Raw genomic sequence first — 19,306 nt, forward strand, 5'->3', positions numbered from 1 at the left:
TGTTCTGCCTGCATGTGTATGTGTGAGGGTGCCAGATCCTCTGGAACTGGAGTTATAGACAGTTGTGAGCTGCCATGTGGGTGCTGGGAATTGAACTCCGATCCTTTGGGAGAGTAGACAGTGCTCTTTAACCACTGAGTCATCTCTCCAGCTCCCCAAAAAACAGTTATTGGGCTCAGTGGTTAGGACCTGGCTTCACCTCCCAGACCCCACATGGCAGCTCAGAACCAGCTCCAGCTCTAGTTCCGAGGGATCCACTTCCTTCTTCTGACCTGTGGCCACCAGGCACACACATGGTACACAGACGAACACGCAGACAAAGCACTCACACACAAGAATGAAAAGGAAGGAAGGAGGGGATGGTTGGGTGCAGATGCACAGGCTAATTGCTGGCTTCAGTGAGGGCAGTTGGCCACAGAGGTATTGGGGACAGGCCAAGCTGTGGACCTCCCCCCCACCCCCCCCCACCCCCCACCCCCAGCCCCGCCAACTGCCTGGCAGCTTTGCTTAGCAACACAGGAGATTTGGAGATGAGGGAATCTGAGGCTCAGACATTAGTCTAGGAGGTGAGAACTGGAGCCAGCAAATCCTAAAGGATATCTGAGTTCAAAGTTCAGGGTGTGTCCCGCCGTGAACTACTGAGAGAGAGAGAGAGAGAGAGAGAGAGAGAGAGAGAGAGAGAGAGAGAGAGAGAGAGAGAGAGAGCAATGGCTAACCGAGTGGCAGCATGGAATTGGTCTAACAGGTTCTCGGCCTGTAGGTCACAACCACTTTAGTTAGGTACAGAGGCCAAAGACCCTTATACAGGGATCACATATCAGATATTTATGTTCCATTTTATGACAGCAGCAAATTTACAGTTATGAAGGAGCAACAAAAATAAGCTTAGGAGGGACCAGGCATGGTGGCGCACACCTTTAATGCCAGCAATCGGGAGGCAGAGGCAGGCAGATCTCTGTGAGTTCAAGGCCAGCCTGGTCTACAAAGTGAGTCAAGGACAGCCAAGGCTACACAGAGAAACCCTGTCTCAAAAAACCAAAAAACAAAACGTAGGGCTAGGGCCAGCACAGCACGAGGAAGTGCTTATAGGGGTCACAGAGTTAAGAGGGTTGCAAACCACTGATTTATAATAAGTGACATTTGTATCCTAAGACTGAAGAGGGGTCCAAAGCAGGAAGGAGACTAAGTCATCTGTCAGGGTGTATCTCCTCTGATGCCGTTAACCCCGTAGGTCGCCTTACCTCGCCTGCCTTGTCTCTGGAGATGCTCTGGGCCTGCGTTTTCTCTCTGTAGACACACTCAGCCATGTGTACAAACCTGGGCAGTGCTCAGCCTCCTATGCTCGGTTCTCCTCATTGGTTTCTGGCCAACTTTTATCTCCCTCTTTGCAGATTACCACTTTCTCCCGGCTGCTGACCAACCATGACTGTGATGCCTTGGAATCTGAGCTGATGGGACTGGCCCCAAAGCCGATGATCCTGTCCCTGCAGCAGTATGATACTGAATACTCCTTCCTTAAGGACATCCGGTGAGCCTCAGCCCTGTCCGGTGCATCGGCAGAGCTGTGACTAGCCCTGGTTAATGAACGGGAAAGACTTCGCTCTGTGGTGGGTTGTGCCTAGGCCTTCTGCTCTGCCACTCTGTCCCCACCACTCTATTCCTATGCTAAAACGTCCCGCCTGGTCTTCCGCCTCCTCAGGAAGCACTGCTGGCCACGTCTGCTCACCTGATGCAGGGACTCTCTCATGCCTTTTCTGCATGACCCTGGCCCCACCAATGCCACAGGAGCATCCTTTATCATCTTCCAGGGCATGGGACTCTTATCAATTCACTTTCCCCTCCAGGTCCTGCTTAATGAACCCAGCCAGGCGGAAAATCCTAGTCATCCAGACGGACTTTGACGATGGTGTCCATAGCGCCCAGCTTGTAGCCTCTGCCAAGTATGTTGTCAGGGTCTTTCCAGAAACAACCTGGGGAACCAGCCCTCACTCCCAACCTCAGGAAACCCTCACCAGATGAGGAGTTATGGGGAATAGCTCAATCACGTAGCCAAAGGACCAAGTCTAACCCCAGCACCCATGGAAAAGCTAGGTGCAGTGATGCACACTTGAGATGTCAGTGTTGGGGAGGCAGAGCCAGAGGGTCCTTGGACCCAGTGACCATCAAGCTCCTAATTAGAGAGGCCAGGTCCTCCTAGTAAATCGCCCTGGAAATCAAGACAGAGCATTCCTGAGGAATGACACCCCAGGTTCATCTCTGAGTTGCACGCGCGCGCGCGCACGCACGCACGCACACACGCACGCACACATGTGCGCATGCACAGAGAGACACACACAGACAGAGATAGGGAATGTGAAATTATAAGCACAAGTAGGTCACTAATATGATATCTAAAAATATCATTGATTGCAGTCTCTTTTTGGTCACTGTATTCCTAGGCCTGTGAGGCTGAAGTGGGGGCAGAGGTGTCTCCCCTTCCCCAACCCCTGTCAGCTCACAGGGCATGCATCCGCTGGCTCCCAAACCACAGGCTGTTTGCCTGGCACTGATTTCTGTCTGTTTTTTCAAAACAGGTATTCTGCCATCAATGAAATCAACAAGACCCAGGGAACAAGGGACCTCGTCTTCGTTTACTTTATCACCAAACTGTCCCGAGTGGGAAGTGGTACATCGTACGTGGGGTTCCATGGAGGTAGGACCACAACACTGCAGGGTTCCCCGAGGCTGTTGGAGGTGTTTCTCATGTGAGCCTGTGTCTGGAATAGAACTTAAATGCCAACAATTCTATTGAGCTGCAATTAGATTTCTTACCAGTCACTGTCTGAAGCCATTAATTTTAGCTGGGTTATGGTGGTTACACACACTTGCAACCCCAGCTTTCCGGAGGCTGAGACAGGAGGGTTGCAGGTTGAAGGCCAGCCTTGATTGCACAGGACGAGTTGGCCTCAAAAGCAAACAAAGACCCTTTGGGACACAGCAGTGGCTTCATTTCCTCTAGGTGAGCACTGTCGTCTCGGACCCCACTTCTATGGCGTAGGGAAGTCTAAGTGTCATACACCATTAGCACCAGGCCGCCAGCTTTCCTTTCTTTTCCTTGTGGGAGAAATGTTATTTTCACATCACTCTTCCACTCCGTGTCTCCTGCTATAAGACACTTGCCTTCCTAATTATGCAGTGGTGTCTGCAGCAGGTGTGAACAAGGCCCCTAGAGTCACCCACGGACCCTTTTTACAGAAGTTACGTTAGGCCTTAAACAGTACTTTGGTAGATCTTGTGGTTTGTCTTATGTCCAAGGGCCTAGACTTTGGGGGATACTGATCACTCTTTCAGCAGTGGTATAAGTAAAGATCCAGGTTAGGGGGCTGAAGTGATGGCTCAGTGACTAAGAGCACTGGCTGCTGGTCTAGAGGACCCGTGTGGTGAATCATTATCACCTAAACCTGCAGTTCCAGACAATCTGATGCCCTCCAGGAACACACATGGCACACATATATACGTGTAGGCAAATACTCAGATACATAAAAACCAATCAATCTTAAAAACAACTAGCTGGCTCAGTTCAGCAGGTAAAGGCGCTTGCTGTGGAAACTGACAGACGTCTGAGTTTGATCCCTAGGCTCTATATGGTGGAAGGAGAGAACCGAGGACTACAAGTTATCTTCTGAATACACACACACACACACACACACACACACACTTATAAATGAACACACCCAAGTTATACAAGACCCAAGTGACTTTGTCCTTCACAGGGCTGTGGCGGTCTGTACATATCGATGACCTGCGCAGATCTGTAATCATGGCCTCAGATGTCACCAAGCTGCAGAATGTCACCATCAGCCAGCTGTTCAAGCCAGCGGAAAAACCTGATCGTGAGTCACAAGACAGTCACCTTGGTACATGAGATAGGTGACAAGAGAGAAATGCCAGCTGTGGTGCTGGACTCACCAGCCTCTCTCTCAGCGGAGTTCACAATCAACAGTGGGCAGAGGCAGGGGGAAGGCCGCCTGAATCCGCCACAGCATGCGGGGCTACTGTAGGACCCCTTTGACAGCCCTTACAGGCCGGGCTATGGAGTGCCTGAGCCAGGAGTGGGACTGATATACAATGCATGCGTTCCCTTGATACTAGGGCCACCACTGCAGTCAGAGACCTGGAAGCCTGGCAAGTGCCAGCCTCGTCATGAACCAGTCTGTCACACCCCATCCTGGTTCTTCCTGCAAACTGGGACATGTCTGTTTTATCTTCTGCCCAGCACAAGATGACCCAGTGGAGGAGATGGAGACAGAGACCAGCAAGTCAGGGGAAATGGCGGAGGAAGAAATGGAAGTGGGACGTCCAGAGGAGATGGAGAAGGCCTCTGACCAGGGAGGCTTTGATGTGAGTCTAAGCTAAGGGAGACTCCTGAGCTGCGTTTTGTGCCTCTCTCCTGGATGGGGGGATTACGATTTGAGGTAGGGGAGAGTGGGGCTAAGCTGTGCCCTCTCCGTCCACATCCCTGGTTCACTTGCAAACGTCAGTCATCCGGAGATACAGCCAAGAGGCTTTAGTGAAACTTTTGCTATCTTTAAGGTTTTGTTGTTGTTGGTTTGGTTTTTTGAGACAGGGTTTCTCTGTGTAGCCTTGGCTGTCCCAGGGCTCATTTTGTAGACCAGGCTGGCCTTGAACTCAGAGCAATCCACCTGCCTCTGCCTCCCAAGTGCTGGGATTAGAGGTGTGCGCCACACCTGGCTAAATTTCACTGTCTCTAACAGCATGATCACTAACACAAACCCATCTCACAGGGGTGGCCTGGCCCTTGTGTCCAGACTGGAACTGTCCCACTAGAATTTTGTTATCTTCCTCAGTGTTCAGAGCTCCTGGACACCACCAGACTGCTGCGCAGTTGCGTACAGGGTGCTGTGGGGATGCTGAGAGATGAGAAGCAGAGCGGTGCACGCAGCATGAGGAGAGTCACCATTCTTCTTGGCCTCTTAAATGAGGACAGCATACTCAATGGTAAGCACTGTGCTTCAAGTGCTGGGCACCCCCTACTGTGAGGGTGTACTTCCAGGCTTCGTGGACTTGATAGACGCAGCAGGTATCACTGGCATCCGTGCCCAAAGAATGAGCAGCTTTCCTCTTGGGTAAGGTGGGTCCAAACTATGACGATCCTACAGCCTGGTGTGCACACGTAGGACAAATTAGGTCCCCTTGTCTTCACAGCCACTTTTTTGCGGGAATCTAAGATGCGCCTCCACGTTCTTCTAAACAAGCAAGAAGAGAACCAGGTCCGAAGTCTAAAGGAGTGGGTCAGCAGGGAGGCTGCAAACCAGGATGCCCTCCAGGAGGCAGGCACCTTCAGGTACAAGGGTAGACGAAGAGAAGCTTGGAGGCCTTTGCATAAAACCAGTGCTGTGCTCCTGCTGGTGTGACTCTTACTGCTGGTGTGACTCTTACTGCTGGTGTGACTCTTACTGCTGGTGTGACTCTTACTGCTGGTGTGACTCTTAGTGCTGTACTCCTGCTGCTGTGACTCTTAGCGCTGTACTCCTGCTGCTGTGACTCTTACTGCTATATTCCTGCTGCTGTGACTCTTAGTGCTGTACTCCTGCTGGTGTGACTCTTAGTGCTGAACTCCTGCTGGTGTGACTCTTAGTGCTGAACTCCTGCTGGTGTGACTCTTAGCACTGTATTCCTGCTGGTGTGACTCTTAGTGCTGTACCCTTTCTGGTGTGACTCTTAGCGCTGTACTCCTACTGGTGTGACTCTTAGCGCTGTATTCCTGCTGGTGTGACTCTTAGCGCTGTACCCTCTCTGGTGTGACTCTTCCTCCTGCTGTGACTCTTAATGATGTACTTTCTGTGACTCTTCCTACACCCCCGAGCAAGTTTGATATATAGCTTGCCTTCCCAAATGAACCTAAACCTGGCAATCTCAAGTACATGGTGCAGAGCTCGGAAACATTAAACTGCATCCCAGGAAGCGTGCTTTCTTAACTGACCTGACCTAAGAAAGTGACTTTGAGATCTTTGTGTCATCAGTAGCTGCATAAAGTTGAATTTGGTCATTGTTTTAATTGGACTGGCTTTTAGAAATAGCTGTATAGGGCTGGAGAGATGGCTTAGAGGTTAAGAGCGCAGCCTGCTCTTCCAGAGGTCCTGAGTTCAATTCCCAGCAATCACATGATGGCTCTCAACCATCTATAATGATATATGGTGCCCTCTTCTGGTGTGCATGCAGACAAAGCATTGTGTATATACGATAAATAAATAAATCTTAAAAAAAAAAAACAGGACAGGGCCTTCGCCTTTCTGCTGGGCGTTTCAGCCACAGTTGTAGAGCTCCATGCAGCTCTGCCTGGATTCCTGGCCTCACCCCTTTTTTTGTTTTGTTTTAAAAATATGTTTATGAGTATTTTGCACATGTCTGGAAGTGCACCACTTCCAGAGTCCAGAGAAGTGTGTCAGATCCCCTAGAAGTGGAGATGGTTGTGAGCTGTGTGTGCTGCCATGGCTTGGGGCTACGGTCGTCTGGAAAACTGGCACATGCACCTAACCACTGCGCCATCTCTCCAGCTGCTTTCCGGGTAACGCCGGAAAGATGTCGCTCTGGCTTCTGTGTCGGAACCTCGGGATGGCGTCGTGGAGGCGGCAGTGCATGTCCTGGTTGCCCTAACCACAGTGGGTTCCCTCTGCCCTGTTGCAGGCACACCCTTTGGAGGCGGGTCCAGGATGTGGTCACCCCATTCCTGGCAAGCATGATCTCTCACATCGACAGAGATGGTAACCTGGAGCTGCTGGCCCGGCCAGACTCACCGCCCTGGACCCAAGACCTCTGGATGTTTATTTACAGTGACATTAAGTTCCTGAACATCCCTCTTGTGCTGAGTAACACAAGGTGAGTGGGCGCCTTGCTTTATGGAGGGAAGGTCATCACAAACCAGCTCCTTTCCCCACCCCACCCCCCAAGCTACTGATGTGCAGGTGCTGTGCTTAGGGTGCCAGGTGCACCTGCCCAGTGCTCATCAACCCCCTGGTCACTGGTCTCTGTCCCGTCTGCTCAGGCCACCAGGGTCTATTATGTAACTCAGATGCTGCGCTTGGTGGAGCTTAGGCTTTGCCTTCCCTGCTCTGCATCCCTGGGCCTGACCTTGTGGAGCTCCAGGATGTAGGCTACTAAGAAATACAAAGAGGGAAAGCCGGGCGCGGCCTGTAATCCCAGCACTTGGGAGGCAGAGGCAGGTGGATTGCTGTGAGTTAGTTCAAGGTCAGCCTGGTCTACAAAGTGAGTCAGGACAGCCAAAGCTACACAGAGAAGCCCTGTCTCGAAAAACATACATACATACATACATACATACATACATACATACATACATACATACACAGATGGTGCCACAAGTACGTGTGCCCATAGAGCCCAGAAGACGGTGTTTAAGCTGGAGTTACAGGCAGCTGTGAGCCACGCAGTGGGGTACCTGGAATAGAACTCAGGTCCTCTGGAAGAACAGCAAGCACTTTTAACCACTGAGCATCTCTCCAGCCCTGGGAATGGGATTGCAAATTGCTGGTGGAAGCACTTATTTCAGAATAGGGTGCTGCTGATGTTCATGAGAGACGACCTCTGCTTACAGTCAGACTCCTGAGCACAGGGGCAGGAAGGGCACAGGGGACCTGGTTCTGCCGCAGAACTTTTGGCCTCCTGATACCAGTTTGCTTTTGTCTGAAAATGAGGGTTTTTCTTGAGTTCCTTTACAACAGAATTCCTGACGAGACCTACAAAACTGAGCCTTTTAATTATTTTTAAATTTTAAGAATTATATGAGTGTGTGCATATAAATACACATGCACGTGGAGGGCAGAGGTCAGCATTGGGTGTCTTCCTCCATCACTCTCTGCCTTTCATTAAAGGTGTGTGTGTGTATGTGCATGTGGGGAGGTGGGGGGTGGGTGTATGCACGCACATGTGCACATGCTGTTGACATGGTTGTCCACAGGGACCAGAAGAGCCTTGGGAGCTGGAGCTACAGGTACCTGTAAGCCATCTGATGTGGGTGCGGGGAACTGAACTCAGGTCCTCTGGAAGAGCAGTATGTGCGCTTAACTGCCGAGCCGTCTCTCCCACCCTCCACCTTCATTTCTGAGCCCTGTCCTCCCATCTGAAGCTTGCCCGATTGGCTGGCTCAGCTAGACAGCCAACACCAGGGGCTATTCCCTACCTACGTGCACACAACTGCACCTGCCTTCCCCCACCCCCCAAGAGACGGTTTCTGTGTGGCCTTGGCTGTCCTGGATTTGCTTTGTAGACCAGGCTGGCCTTGAAGTCACAGAGATCCTCCTGCCTCTGCCTCTCTGTGTGCTGGAGGTTCCAGGCGTGTGCCACTGCACCTGGCTCGGGTCCTCAGGCTTGCACAGCATGACTCGATTGTCATCTCCCGCCCCCCACCAGGTCTCTCTCTCCTTGTTTCCTTGATGTACTGAAACGCTCCCTAGTACGTGCAGGCAAGAGCTCCATCACAGAGCCGCGCCGCTCTCAGGGCCGAAGGGCTGGTGTCAGCTGTGCACACTACCCGGCGTCTCAGGCTCCACCTCACATGAGCCTTATTCTCATTTGCCTCGTTGCAGGTCCAAAACCGAGATGTCCTCCATCCTGGTGCAGAGCCACATGAACCTGCTCAAGGATGCCTGCAATGCCGTCCCCTTCAGCTGGAGGATCAGGGACTACCTGGAGGAGCTCTGGGTGCAGGCTCAGTATATCACGGACACGGAGGGTGAGGAGCTCTGGGTGCAGGCTCAGTATATCACGGACACAGAGGGTGAGGAGCTCTGGGTGCAGGCTCAGTATATCACGGACACGGAGGGTGAGGGCTCAAGCCAGCACTGATGACTTACTCTGGCCAGGGCAGGACAACTTTGCGGGCTTCAGGTTTAACACTCTGGATGTGGGACAGGCTCCAGCATGTCATTCCTTCATCTTAACATTTCTGTTGAGGGGCTGACAAGATGGCTCAGTGAGTGGGGCCCCTGCCACGGAGCCTGCTGTCGCTATGGAAGGAGAGAACCGACTGCCCCACGTTGCTCTCTGAGCGCTCCCTGGCCCCAGTGCAGCAGGGCCAGCCCTCCACCCTGCGGATAAAGGCTCCTTGGGGCACTGACTTCTTCTGCTCACACAACTCTCTTCCTCTCTGTAGGATTATCAAAGAAGTTTGTGGAAATCTTCCAGAAAACTCCCTTGGGCAGGTTTCTTGCCCAGCTCCCTGTGGCACAGCACCAGCAACTCCTGCAGAGCTACACGAGGGACTTCCTGCTCCTGACCATGAAAGTGTCTTCTCAGGAGGAGTTAGAGGTGGGTATGGAGTCAGGGTCAAGAGTGGAGCTTATAGAATGTGGAGAGGGACACATCCTCCCCTCAGACACAGTGCTGCCAAATTAGAACCCCTTGGAGCTGCATGGAGGGCTCAGGGTCAGGCCCTTTTAGAACCAAACCCGAGTCATCTGAAGGAGCTCTAAGATCGCCTCACAGCTGCCAGCATCGGGGCATACATCTATGACCCTAGCACTTGGGAGGTGGATGCAGGCGGAGCAGAAGTGCAAGGCCATAGTAAGTTCAGGACCAGTCCGGGCTACATGAGAGCAATAATAATAATTAATATCAATATAATAATAATAACAACAATAATAACAATAATATCAATAATAATAACAACAAGAACAATAAATGAAATGATTCCCTAAAACCTTCACACTTCGCTGCATTGGTACAAATTTGACAACATACTACAATTAAAGGTTAATGTAGTCTACTTAGGAATTAAGACTTTAGCCTTGGGGCTCAGTGGTTAAGAGCACTGACTGCTTTTACAGAAGTCTTAAGTTCAGTTCCCAGTAACCACACAGTGACTCACAACTACCTGTAATGGGAAGTGATCCCCTCTTCCTGTGTGTGTGATGACAGAGCACTCATATATAAAATAAATATTAAAAAAAAAAAAACAAATAAGCAAAGTATAGCCTTGTTTGATTTGTGGAACTTGTAAGCCACCAGCTGATAAAACATCATACACTATCATAGAGACTCTGCATACCTCTTCAATCTTGCCAGTAAGTTAGTACATTGTAAATATTTCTTAGTGCCATGTTTACATATTTCCTTAGCAGAATCGATCTGAGTGCGGCAGTGGCTGTGTGGGACACTAGGGACTGAGCGGAGACATCGCAAGGTCTGGCGAGATGACTCCAAAGGTTCAGCGTGCACACTGGCCCTTGGGGGATCTAAGTTCCCACCACTCAGATCAGGCGGCTCACACCTGCCTGCATCTCCAGCTCCAGGTGGATCCTAAACCCTCTTCTGGCCATGTCCCTTTGCGACATGTATATGTGTGCATGTGCGCACACACGCGTAAAATAAATAAAAATAAAGGTTTTGAAAAGTAATAAAAAAAACTGACTTTTAAAAGAGATAAGAGTCCATGCTGAGAAGGCAGAGGCAAAGACAGATACCCAAGGACAGTCGCTCGAACACTGAGACCAGAAAACATGTCAACAGCATCTGCACTGCACGGACTGTTTGTGCTAGACGCAAATGCTGGAGTGCTCCTGTCAGCTTTGTTTCTAATATAAGGAACTGGAAACAATGAGAGAGAGAGAGAGCTGAGCATAGCACACCCCTGTAATCCTAGGGTCTGAGAGACTGAGGAAGAAGGACTGTCAGTTCAAGACCAGCATGGGGTCCCCAGGAAACCCCTGTGCTGAATGTGGAGACTTCAGTTCCAGCGCTGGGGAGGCAGAGGAACTCTGTGAGCCTGGTCTACATAGTGAGTTCCAGGATGGAGCTACATAGAAAAATCCCCGCTTTTAAAAAAAGAAAAATCTCAATGAGAATAAAGGAGGGACAGATTAAAGAGTAGTGATTATTTGTTGGTTTTTTGTTTTGTTCTAGAACTTTCTCTGTAGACCAGGCTGGCCTGGAACTCATAAAGATCCACCTGCCTTTGCCTCCTGAGTGCTGGGGATTAAAGGAGTTCAGCACTGCATCAGCCTAAGTGTGGTGATTTTAATATGAGTGCTTGCCATCCATTAAAACAATGGTCTTTAAGTTTACTAGTGTTGGAGAGGTGGAACAAAATGACCCCAGATGTCTTAATTAAACTTTATGTTGCTACAACAAAACATCATGACCAAAGCCGGGTGTGGTGGTGTACGTCTGTAATCCCAGTACTCTGGGGGCAGAGGCACATGGATGTCTGTGAGTTCCAGGCCAGGCTGGTCTACAAAGTGAGTCCAAGAGGACTCAGAGAGAGACTCTTTAGGCATAAAGTCATTGTGTAGTTTAAAATTTGATTTTCTGTCTAAATGTTTTGTAAACTCTGCTCCACAATTGTCCCTCTGTTATGTCAATAAAACAGTTTATAGCCAGAAAATAGGGCTGGATTTCCTGGCAGCCAGGGGAGGAGGAGGAGGAGTTAGCGAAGGAGCCACATAGAGAGGGCAAAGGAAGTTGAGGAGGAAGGAGGTGGAGCTACCCAAAAAAAAAAGTGGAAGTATCACGGGGATGTGGGCTGGGAGCAAGACAAAACAGCATAGAAGCTAAGAACAGACTTCAACTGCTCAGATTGTGTTGTGAAGCCTTGTATTATAAAAGAGTCTCAATTATTTGTGTGATAGTCGGGTTAAGAAATAAGAGAAATAAAAACAATTGCATAAAAATAAAACCAACAAAACTCTGTCTCTCGAAAACCAAACCCCAAACTAAAAACCTCCATGACCAGGAAGCAAGTAGGGGAGGAAAAGAATTATTTGGCTTAGATTTCCAACTATTTATTATTATTTCCAATTATTTATAATTGAAGGAAATCAAGGCAGCAACTCAAACAGGACAGGTTCCTGGAGGCAGGAACTGATGTAGAGGCCATGGAAAGCATAGAACGCAGGACCGCTGGCCCAGGGGTGACCACAATGTGCTGGGCCCTCCCCAGTCAGTCAGTCAGTCATAAAGAAAATGCCTTACAGCTGGATCTTACAGAGGCACTTTCTCATTTGAGGGTCCCTCCTTTCAAATACTCTAGCGAGTGTCAAGTTAATATAAGACTAGCCAGTGAGGGAAGCAGTGAGTTGGTGCTTGGCCTGACGCCTCGAGTGTCTCTCTCATGGCTTTTGAATATTTACGGTTTTCCATAGGAAAGCATATCTTCTTCATGTACAACTATGCACTGAAGTTCTTTTGTCTCACAGTTTCTGGAGATGGCCCTGTGGTCCTGCCTCAGAGAGCTCCAGGTGGCTTCAGGAGTGCCCAAGGACAGGCTGTCCTTGCCCTGGGTGCACCTTGCCTATCAGCGGTTCAGGATCCGACTGCAGAACTTCTCCAGGATTTTGACGATCCACCCCCAGGTTCTGCGCAGCCTCAGCGAAGCAGCAGAGAGGCACAGATTGGCTGGGTGTGAAATGGTACGGGTTCCCTGGGGGAAGGCCAGCTGCGCCTCAATGAGGGCTTCAGATTGCATCCTGGGAGCCGAGGGCTTAGCCAGCCATGTCCTCACTAGATTCTTTATGGGCACATCTGCAGGGTGATGGAGTAGGAGGCCAGGAGCCTGGACCAAGAGACACTAACTGAGGATGGGGGGGGGGGGTGGTACTGAAGGGTGGCAGTGGTGAAGAGCACCCAGCCGGGTCACATGCCAGCTCTCCTCGTTCCAGACACTGGATGCGTTTGCCGCGATGGCCTGTGTTGAGATGCTGAAGGGAGACATCCTGAAGCCCAACCCCCAGGCTTGGTTACAGCTGGTGAAGAGTCTGGCCGTGCCACTGGAGCTTGTCTGCTCAGAAGTGTATTTGCGAGACAGCGGGCACATGACCAGATCTGTCATCCAGGAGGTCAGGTGAGCGGCAGGAGCCCCTGTGTACTGGAACCTACCAAACCCTGCAGCGTTCCTGGGAGAGGGTGGACACTCACCTCACTCACCTGGTTAACTCTGGACCCGCCCTCAAGTGCTGGGCAGCTCCTTCCACCTGGTTGTAAAGACCCAGGAAGAAAATGTTCCTGGGTGTGTTCCAGTGTGGACAATAGGGGCAGGCAGGGCAAGCAGAGAAGGGGCAGGCTGTCAAGGTCAGCAAACAGTCCCTGTGCTCAGCTTGCAGGACCACTGGGTGAGGCACTGAACTGGAGGCAGGCTTTACCTAAGCCTGATGTGCGGAGGAGCAGGGAGTGCGCCTGCAACACAGTGCTGTTCAGGGACAGCGCCGGACAGTGGGCCTGCATCTTACCCTTTGCTCAGCTCCTGCGCTCTCCCCCCATAGCTCAGGATCCCGTGAGAACTCACTGGGGACGCTCAGGATCCCCTCAGAACTCACTGGGGACACTCGGTCAGAACTTGCTGGGGACACTTCTCTTGACAGGGCCCTGTGGAATCGCATTTTCTCCGTTGCACTCTTTGTGGAGCACATTCTCTTGGAGACTGAGAGCCAGATTCCGGAGCTGAGTCAGCTAGTAACCAAGCACGTCTTCTTACTAGACAAGGTGAGTGCTGGGCTTAACGTCTGCCTGTCTCCCAACAGTGTGGAGAGCCGAAACCCCCCCTGCGTTATTGCTTAGGGCTCTGGCAGGCTGGCATGGCAGCGATGTCATGACAGGTGGCTGCATTCTTGACAGTGCTGTTTCTCAGACTGGTAGGCAGGGAATAGCACTGAGCTATGAGCACTCAGCTGCAATCAGCCAGCTGTGCCCTCTGGCTGGGGAGGGAGGGATTAAGTTGCCGCCCTCAGCCTCTAGAGTGACCCTAAAATGACCCAGTGGCCCAGCCATTGCCATAGTCATAACAGCCATGAGCAAGACCACTATGCTCTGGCCCCACACAGCGTTGATAAAGTGAGTGACATTACAGGACACTGTTCTGCTCAGCACCACATAGGCTCTGCCTCCCTTCCCGTCCTCATCCCTCAGGGACTTTACCTGCAGGAAGCCAGCTAGGGATGGGCACTGGCATGAGAGAAACCCAGGCCTTAGGCCTCATGCAGTCATTAACATGCCTGGGGGTGCGCTGGGAGGCTGGTGGGGAAGCCTCCCCCAGAGGGAAGCGCAGGAGCCTCGTTTCTCATGCCTGGAACAGAGTGGGCCCAGCAGCTTCAAAGCAGCTCCTAGAAGCCAAGGGTGCAGGGTTCTTTGCTCCCTCTGATTGACATCTTCCTTCCTGGTATCAGCCCATGGGGTGTTGAGCGAATTGTCCTCGATCTCATCTTTCCTGTGACCTGGCTGGGCGATACGGGGCCTCAGGTCTCATCTCCCGTTAAGGTGGGAGGGAAGGCTGTGTTTGAGTGTCCAAGTGTTTGTGAAGCTGCCCTGACCCTGACCAGGGGTCACAGTCATGAGGTCCAACCTCCAGCAAGCACTGTTAGAATCTTTAGGAGCACATAGTTGGGTTTTCTTTTTCACTTAGCTATGACAGGAAGTACGGTTACACACACACACACACATACACACACACACACACACACACACACACACACACACATGAAGAAAAGCAGGTATACAGCTAGATTCTTATGTATATGATCTGCCTTCTGAGGTGTCTCTCATAACCGTCCTTCTAAGCACTTTGCCACAGATGGTTCAAGCACTGGCTTTCTAGTTGGCTGAGCCTCTGTTACCATTTACACCCAACCACCAGGCCCCTGCCAAGATGCACAGTATACAGAGCACCCCATCTGAACCATGCACACTCAGTCACGCCGAACACAACTCCACCATGCAGCCATCCCCGCCATCCGACTCCTAAGCTCTCTTGGCCTTCGCCACTAAACAACTCCTCCCACTCAGCTCCCTTCAGTGTCTCTTCTGTGTTCAGTCTCTGTAACCCTGATGATGCAGGTGCCTCGTGTGACCAGAGCTTAAGGTAGTTGTCTCGGCTGTGGCTCCTTAAACACACTGCAGTGTGTCAGGTCAAGGGTAATTGCACTGTCTGACCGTAGCTAGTCCTCTGTTTGTGAACATTTGGGTTGCCTCCACCTTTTGATCATGGCAAGCAGCTGGGAACTTAAGCGAGGAAGCACTTCCTCCTCCCTTGGACATGCTGGCTCCTGGACTTGTGACCCCAGCAAGGTGGGAATAGGGGGGTCCCTGGGGTTCTCTGGCTGGCTAGCCTGCTTAGCAAGATTGAGACCAGTTGTTGACTCTGTCTTTAAAACAAAAGGTTGCGGGTGGCACCTGAGGAGTGACACCTAGGGAGACCTCTGGTCTCCACACACATGTGCACATACACAGATGAAAAGCATAGTCACCAAGGGCAGTGGGACAGCACGGGATAGAGGGTCCCCCATGCCTGACAACCTGAGTTCACACTGATAGAAAAATAAGATAGTGTAATTAAACAGTTTGCTTTCAAAGGACATTAAAATATGGGAATCATTTCTTCTTCTCTTCCTCCTCCTCCTCCATCTTTGGGTTTCTCTGTGCAGCCCTGGCTGTAGTCCAGGGTAATCTTGCTTTCTAGTCCAGGCTGGTCTCAAACTCACAGAGATCTGCCTGCCTCTGCTCCCGAGTGCTGCGGTTACAGGCCTGTGACATTATGATCATCGGGACAAGACCTGACATATGAGACACTGGTGCTAGGTCACTCTCAATACTGTGAACCCTCACTGTTCACCACTGCCCTTCTCCCTCAGTGTCTCCAAGAGGACTCTGACCTCAAGACCTACAGGCCGTTTGCGGCTGTAATGAAAGTCCTCTGTGACTGCAAGGACCAAGCCGGCAAGACGTTCAGCAGGTGAGATGTGGGGTATCAACTCTGAGGGTGCCTGCATCTGAGGTGGAAGAAACTGCTTCTTGCAGCAGCTTTTCTGGTCTGGATCTCATCACCCTCTTGGGTTCTAGGTTTGGTATTCAGCCATGTTTGATCTGCCAGGACGACCCACAGGATCCTGTCTGTCTGCCCTGTGACCATGTATATTGTCTGCCTTGCATCAGAACCTGGCTCATCCCAGGCCAAATGATGTGCCCCTACTGCTTTACTGACTTGCCAGACAAGTTCTCGCCAACTGTTTCCCAGAGACAGAGGTAACCGACGCTTCCTCTTAAGAAAGCTTCCTCTCCTTCCTTTCAACCTGGACTTTGCGGGTGCCAGTTCTTCCGTGAGCTTCCCTGGGAGTAAGGGCCTCAGAGAACTCTCATAAGCAACCCAGGAAGCAAGCCTTCCTGGACATCTGCCTCAAATCCCTTTCCCAAGTAAGACAGGCACACACATGGAGACAGCAAACTTAGGAAATAAACCAGGAAGTCACAAGTAAAGCCCCTGGAAGGGAACCAAGCATGTCATGTAGCTGCCTCTTTTAGTGGGGAGGGCTGGAACAGTGCTGGGGATGGGACGCAGGGAATCATGTGGGCTCAGCCTGTGCTTGGCTGCTCACCCAACCCCTGCCTATGATCTGCTGTGTGTGTGTGTGTGTGTGTGTGTGTGTGTGTGTGTGTGTGTGTTCATGATATGTATGTAAATGAGAGAGAGTCCATATAGGTATCTTCCTCGCTCCTCATCGTTGGGACAGGCACCTACCTCAGTAGCATTGCAGCTCACCTCTGCATGGCTGACCAGCCCTAACAATCCTGCTCCTCCTCACACCCCTAGTGCTCAGATTATAGGTCAAGGCAGGCGCCAATGAAACCAGCTCCCCAGACCCTCAACTGTCCGCCTGATGCATGCACACAGCTCTAGTCTCTCACTGAGGATGACACACCTGGCACATCTGGCTAGCTTTCCCGAGGTAGAGGGGTAGAGTCCTCAGGCGACTCTATGAGCCTCAGCAGCCCTAGCTCCACCCCCTTAGTCCCATTTCTAGGAGCATCCTGACATAGTTACGTTCATGGAAAGAAAAAAACCCAAGCCTAGTTTTAATCCCGGCAATTGTAAGGATAAAACAGAAGAATTGACATGAGTTCAAGGTCAAACGAGTACCTAAACCAAAATCCTATCTAAGCAGCACACACTCTGCCTGGAAGGAGTGGGAATGCCTTCTACAAGTGTGTTGTCACACTCCCCTCCCTCCTCCTAAGGAGTGGGAACACCTACAAGTGTGTTGCCACACTCCCCTCCTTCCCCCTAAGGAGTGGGAACGCCTTCTACAAGTGTGTTGTCACACTCCCCTCCCTCCTCCTAAGGAGTGGGAACGCCTTCTACAAGTGTGTTGTCACACTCCCCTCCCTCCCCCTAAGGAGTGGGAACACCTTCTACAAGTGTGTTGTCACACTCCCCTCCCTCCTCCTAAGGCGTGGGAACGCCTTCTGCAAGTGTGTTGTCACACTCCCCTCCCTCCTCCTAAGGAGTGGGAACGCCTTCTGCAAGTGTGTTGTCACACTCCCCTCCCTCCTCCTAAGGAGTGGGAACGCCTTCTACAAGTGTGTTGTCACACTCCCCTCCCTCCCCCTAAGGAGTGGGAACGCCTTCTACAAGTGTGTTGTCACACTCCCCTCCCTCCCCCTAAGGAGTGGGAACGCCTTCTACAAGTGTGTTGTCACACTCCCCTCCCTCCCCCTAAGGAGTGGGAACGCCTTCTACAAGTGTGTTGTCACACTCCCCTCCCTCCTCCTAAGGAAAGCCATCGAGAAGCACGCCCGGTTCCGGCACTTGTGCAACAGCTTCTTCGTAGACCTGGTCTCCACCATGTGCTTCAAAGATAACGCACCCCCTCAGAAGAATGTGATCGACACCCTGTTGTCCTTACTCTTCATACAAAAGGAGCTGCTGAGAGATGCTTCCCAAAGTGAGTGGCCTCCTTCCCGTAAGTGTAAGAGCCAGAGTCTCAGCTTAGCGCTGCACCATGATATGAGCTATAGCCCTCTTCTCTCCAGCTGCAGAGCACCGTGAACACACAAAGTCTTTGTCTCCATTTGATGACGTTGTTGACAAGACTCCTGTCATCCGCTCCATGTTGCTAAAACTGCTTCTCAAGTACAGGTCTGTAGTAAGATTTTTAGTTTCTTTGAAAAACATAGAAATAGTACAGGAATATGTTTTTGTATTAATCCCAGGTGTGGGATATGGGGCTGCTTCAGACTGTCCACAGCAGCTGACTATGATTTACCTGGGGGTGTGGGGGACGTGGGGGCATGATTTTGCCAGCTGCAAAAAGTTTCTGTGATTGTGTGATGTTTACAAATCTGGGACTTTTCATATCTAAATGCTAGGGCCCCAAGAGGCGGGCAGGGTTGTTGGTTGCTTGCTGTTGGTCACAGCTTGTTACGTAGTCGTGCACAAAGAAGAAATCAGATACTCTGATGGTGAAGACCAAAGTTGCCCCAAGGAACTCAGCGCCTCCAATCAGCAGGAAGGGGTCTAACAATAATGTCGCCCCCTTCCCCTCTATCCTGCCCCTGCTAACTAGTGTTAGGGGTTGAAAGAATGGGAAAGGGTGGAGGAAAAAGGAGCCCACAAAGCAGCCAGGGCTGTAGGCCTCACCTAGGGCTATGGGCCTCACCTAGAGCTGTGGGCCTCACCTAGGGCTGTGGGCCTCACCTAGGGCTGTGGGCCTCACCTAGGGCTGTGGGCCTCACCTAGAGCTGTAGGCCTCACCTAGGGCTGTGGGCCTCACCTACCTTCCTTCAAGGGTGCTTGAGACACTGTTGTCACCTCACAGTCAGGTGGAGCTGCCCTAAGTTAGGATCCAGCTGCTTGTTTCAGGTTATGACATCTGTGCTTGGAAGGGCAATTGCAGGAGCACAGATCTGGGCCTACTGGCATTTTCCTGAGGACAGAGGGATCCTGTCACAGATAGACAGTTGCTACCAATGACACAGTTTAGTGAGACAACACGTATTCACCACCCACTGATCTCACTCCGTAAGACTTAAGGTGATGCCAGTGACTCTATATGGTGTTTTTTTCCAGTGCATTCTCCAATAAAATGTATCAACAGTGCAAAGATTTGGTGTCACAAAATCCTGTATGTCAACAAACATGTGGGTGCTGGGCAGCACTGTGGGAGAGCACTGGCACATAAGAGGGCCTTGGTTAGAGCCCAGCACTTGGGGGAGCCCATACACAGAGGCAACCAGGAGCAGCGTGTCTCTTCTCACAGCTTCCAGGAAGTGAAGGATTACATCCAGAGCTACCTGACCCAGTTAGAGAAGAAAGCGTTCCTAGAGGAAGATAAGACCGAGCTGTACCTGCTCTTCATCCACTGCCTGGAGGTATGGTGGTTGTCGCTGCATTGCTCTTGGAAACTGAGAACCATGTGGTCCACCCAGTGAAAACTAACAGGCCGCCACTGTAGTCAGGACGATCAAGAGGCATGAGTTGCCTCGTGTGCTTCAGTACCACCTGTCCCTCGAGGGCCACCATGAGTCACTT

The 19,306-nt window shown here is 51.2% G+C and overlaps 1 protein-coding gene across 3 annotated transcripts in view; it reads left to right on the forward strand.

The window, feature by feature from the left end:
• RNF213 (ring finger protein 213) overlaps positions 1–19,306 on the forward strand; it is a 95,240-nt gene that overhangs the window by 53,309 nt on the left and 22,625 nt on the right. For 2 of the 3 annotated variants that reach the window (XM_084751161.1, XM_084751162.1), the window contains 18 exons: positions 1,392–1,528; positions 1,845–1,940; positions 2,574–2,692; positions 3,753–3,896; positions 4,256–4,380; positions 4,848–4,998; positions 5,206–5,344; positions 6,688–6,879; positions 8,604–8,749; positions 9,170–9,324; positions 12,210–12,422; positions 12,672–12,853; positions 13,371–13,491; positions 15,633–15,733; positions 15,841–16,023; positions 17,551–17,720; positions 17,809–17,914; positions 19,035–19,146. In XM_084751161.1, coding sequence (XP_084607287.1) covers positions 1,392–1,528; positions 1,845–1,940; positions 2,574–2,692; positions 3,753–3,896; positions 4,256–4,380; positions 4,848–4,998; positions 5,206–5,344; positions 6,688–6,879; positions 8,604–8,749; positions 9,170–9,324; positions 12,210–12,422; positions 12,672–12,853; positions 13,371–13,491; positions 15,633–15,733; positions 15,841–16,023; positions 17,551–17,720; positions 17,809–17,914; positions 19,035–19,146 — 2,592 coding nt within the window. Of the gene's footprint in view, positions 1–1,391; positions 1,529–1,844; positions 1,941–2,573; positions 2,693–3,752; positions 3,897–4,255; positions 4,381–4,847; positions 4,999–5,205; positions 5,345–6,687; positions 6,880–7,975; positions 8,009–8,603; positions 8,750–9,169; positions 9,325–12,209; positions 12,423–12,671; positions 12,854–13,370; positions 13,492–15,632; positions 15,734–15,840; positions 16,024–17,550; positions 17,721–17,808; positions 17,915–19,034; positions 19,147–19,306 lie in introns of all 3 variants that reach the window. The other variant, XM_084751160.1, reaches the window with a different exon arrangement.

Source organism: Acomys minous (genome assembly GCF_964271855.1).
Source record: "Acomys minous genome assembly, chromosome: 12".
NCBI classification, from domain to species: Eukaryota; Metazoa; Chordata; class Mammalia; order Rodentia; family Muridae; genus Acomys; species Acomys minous.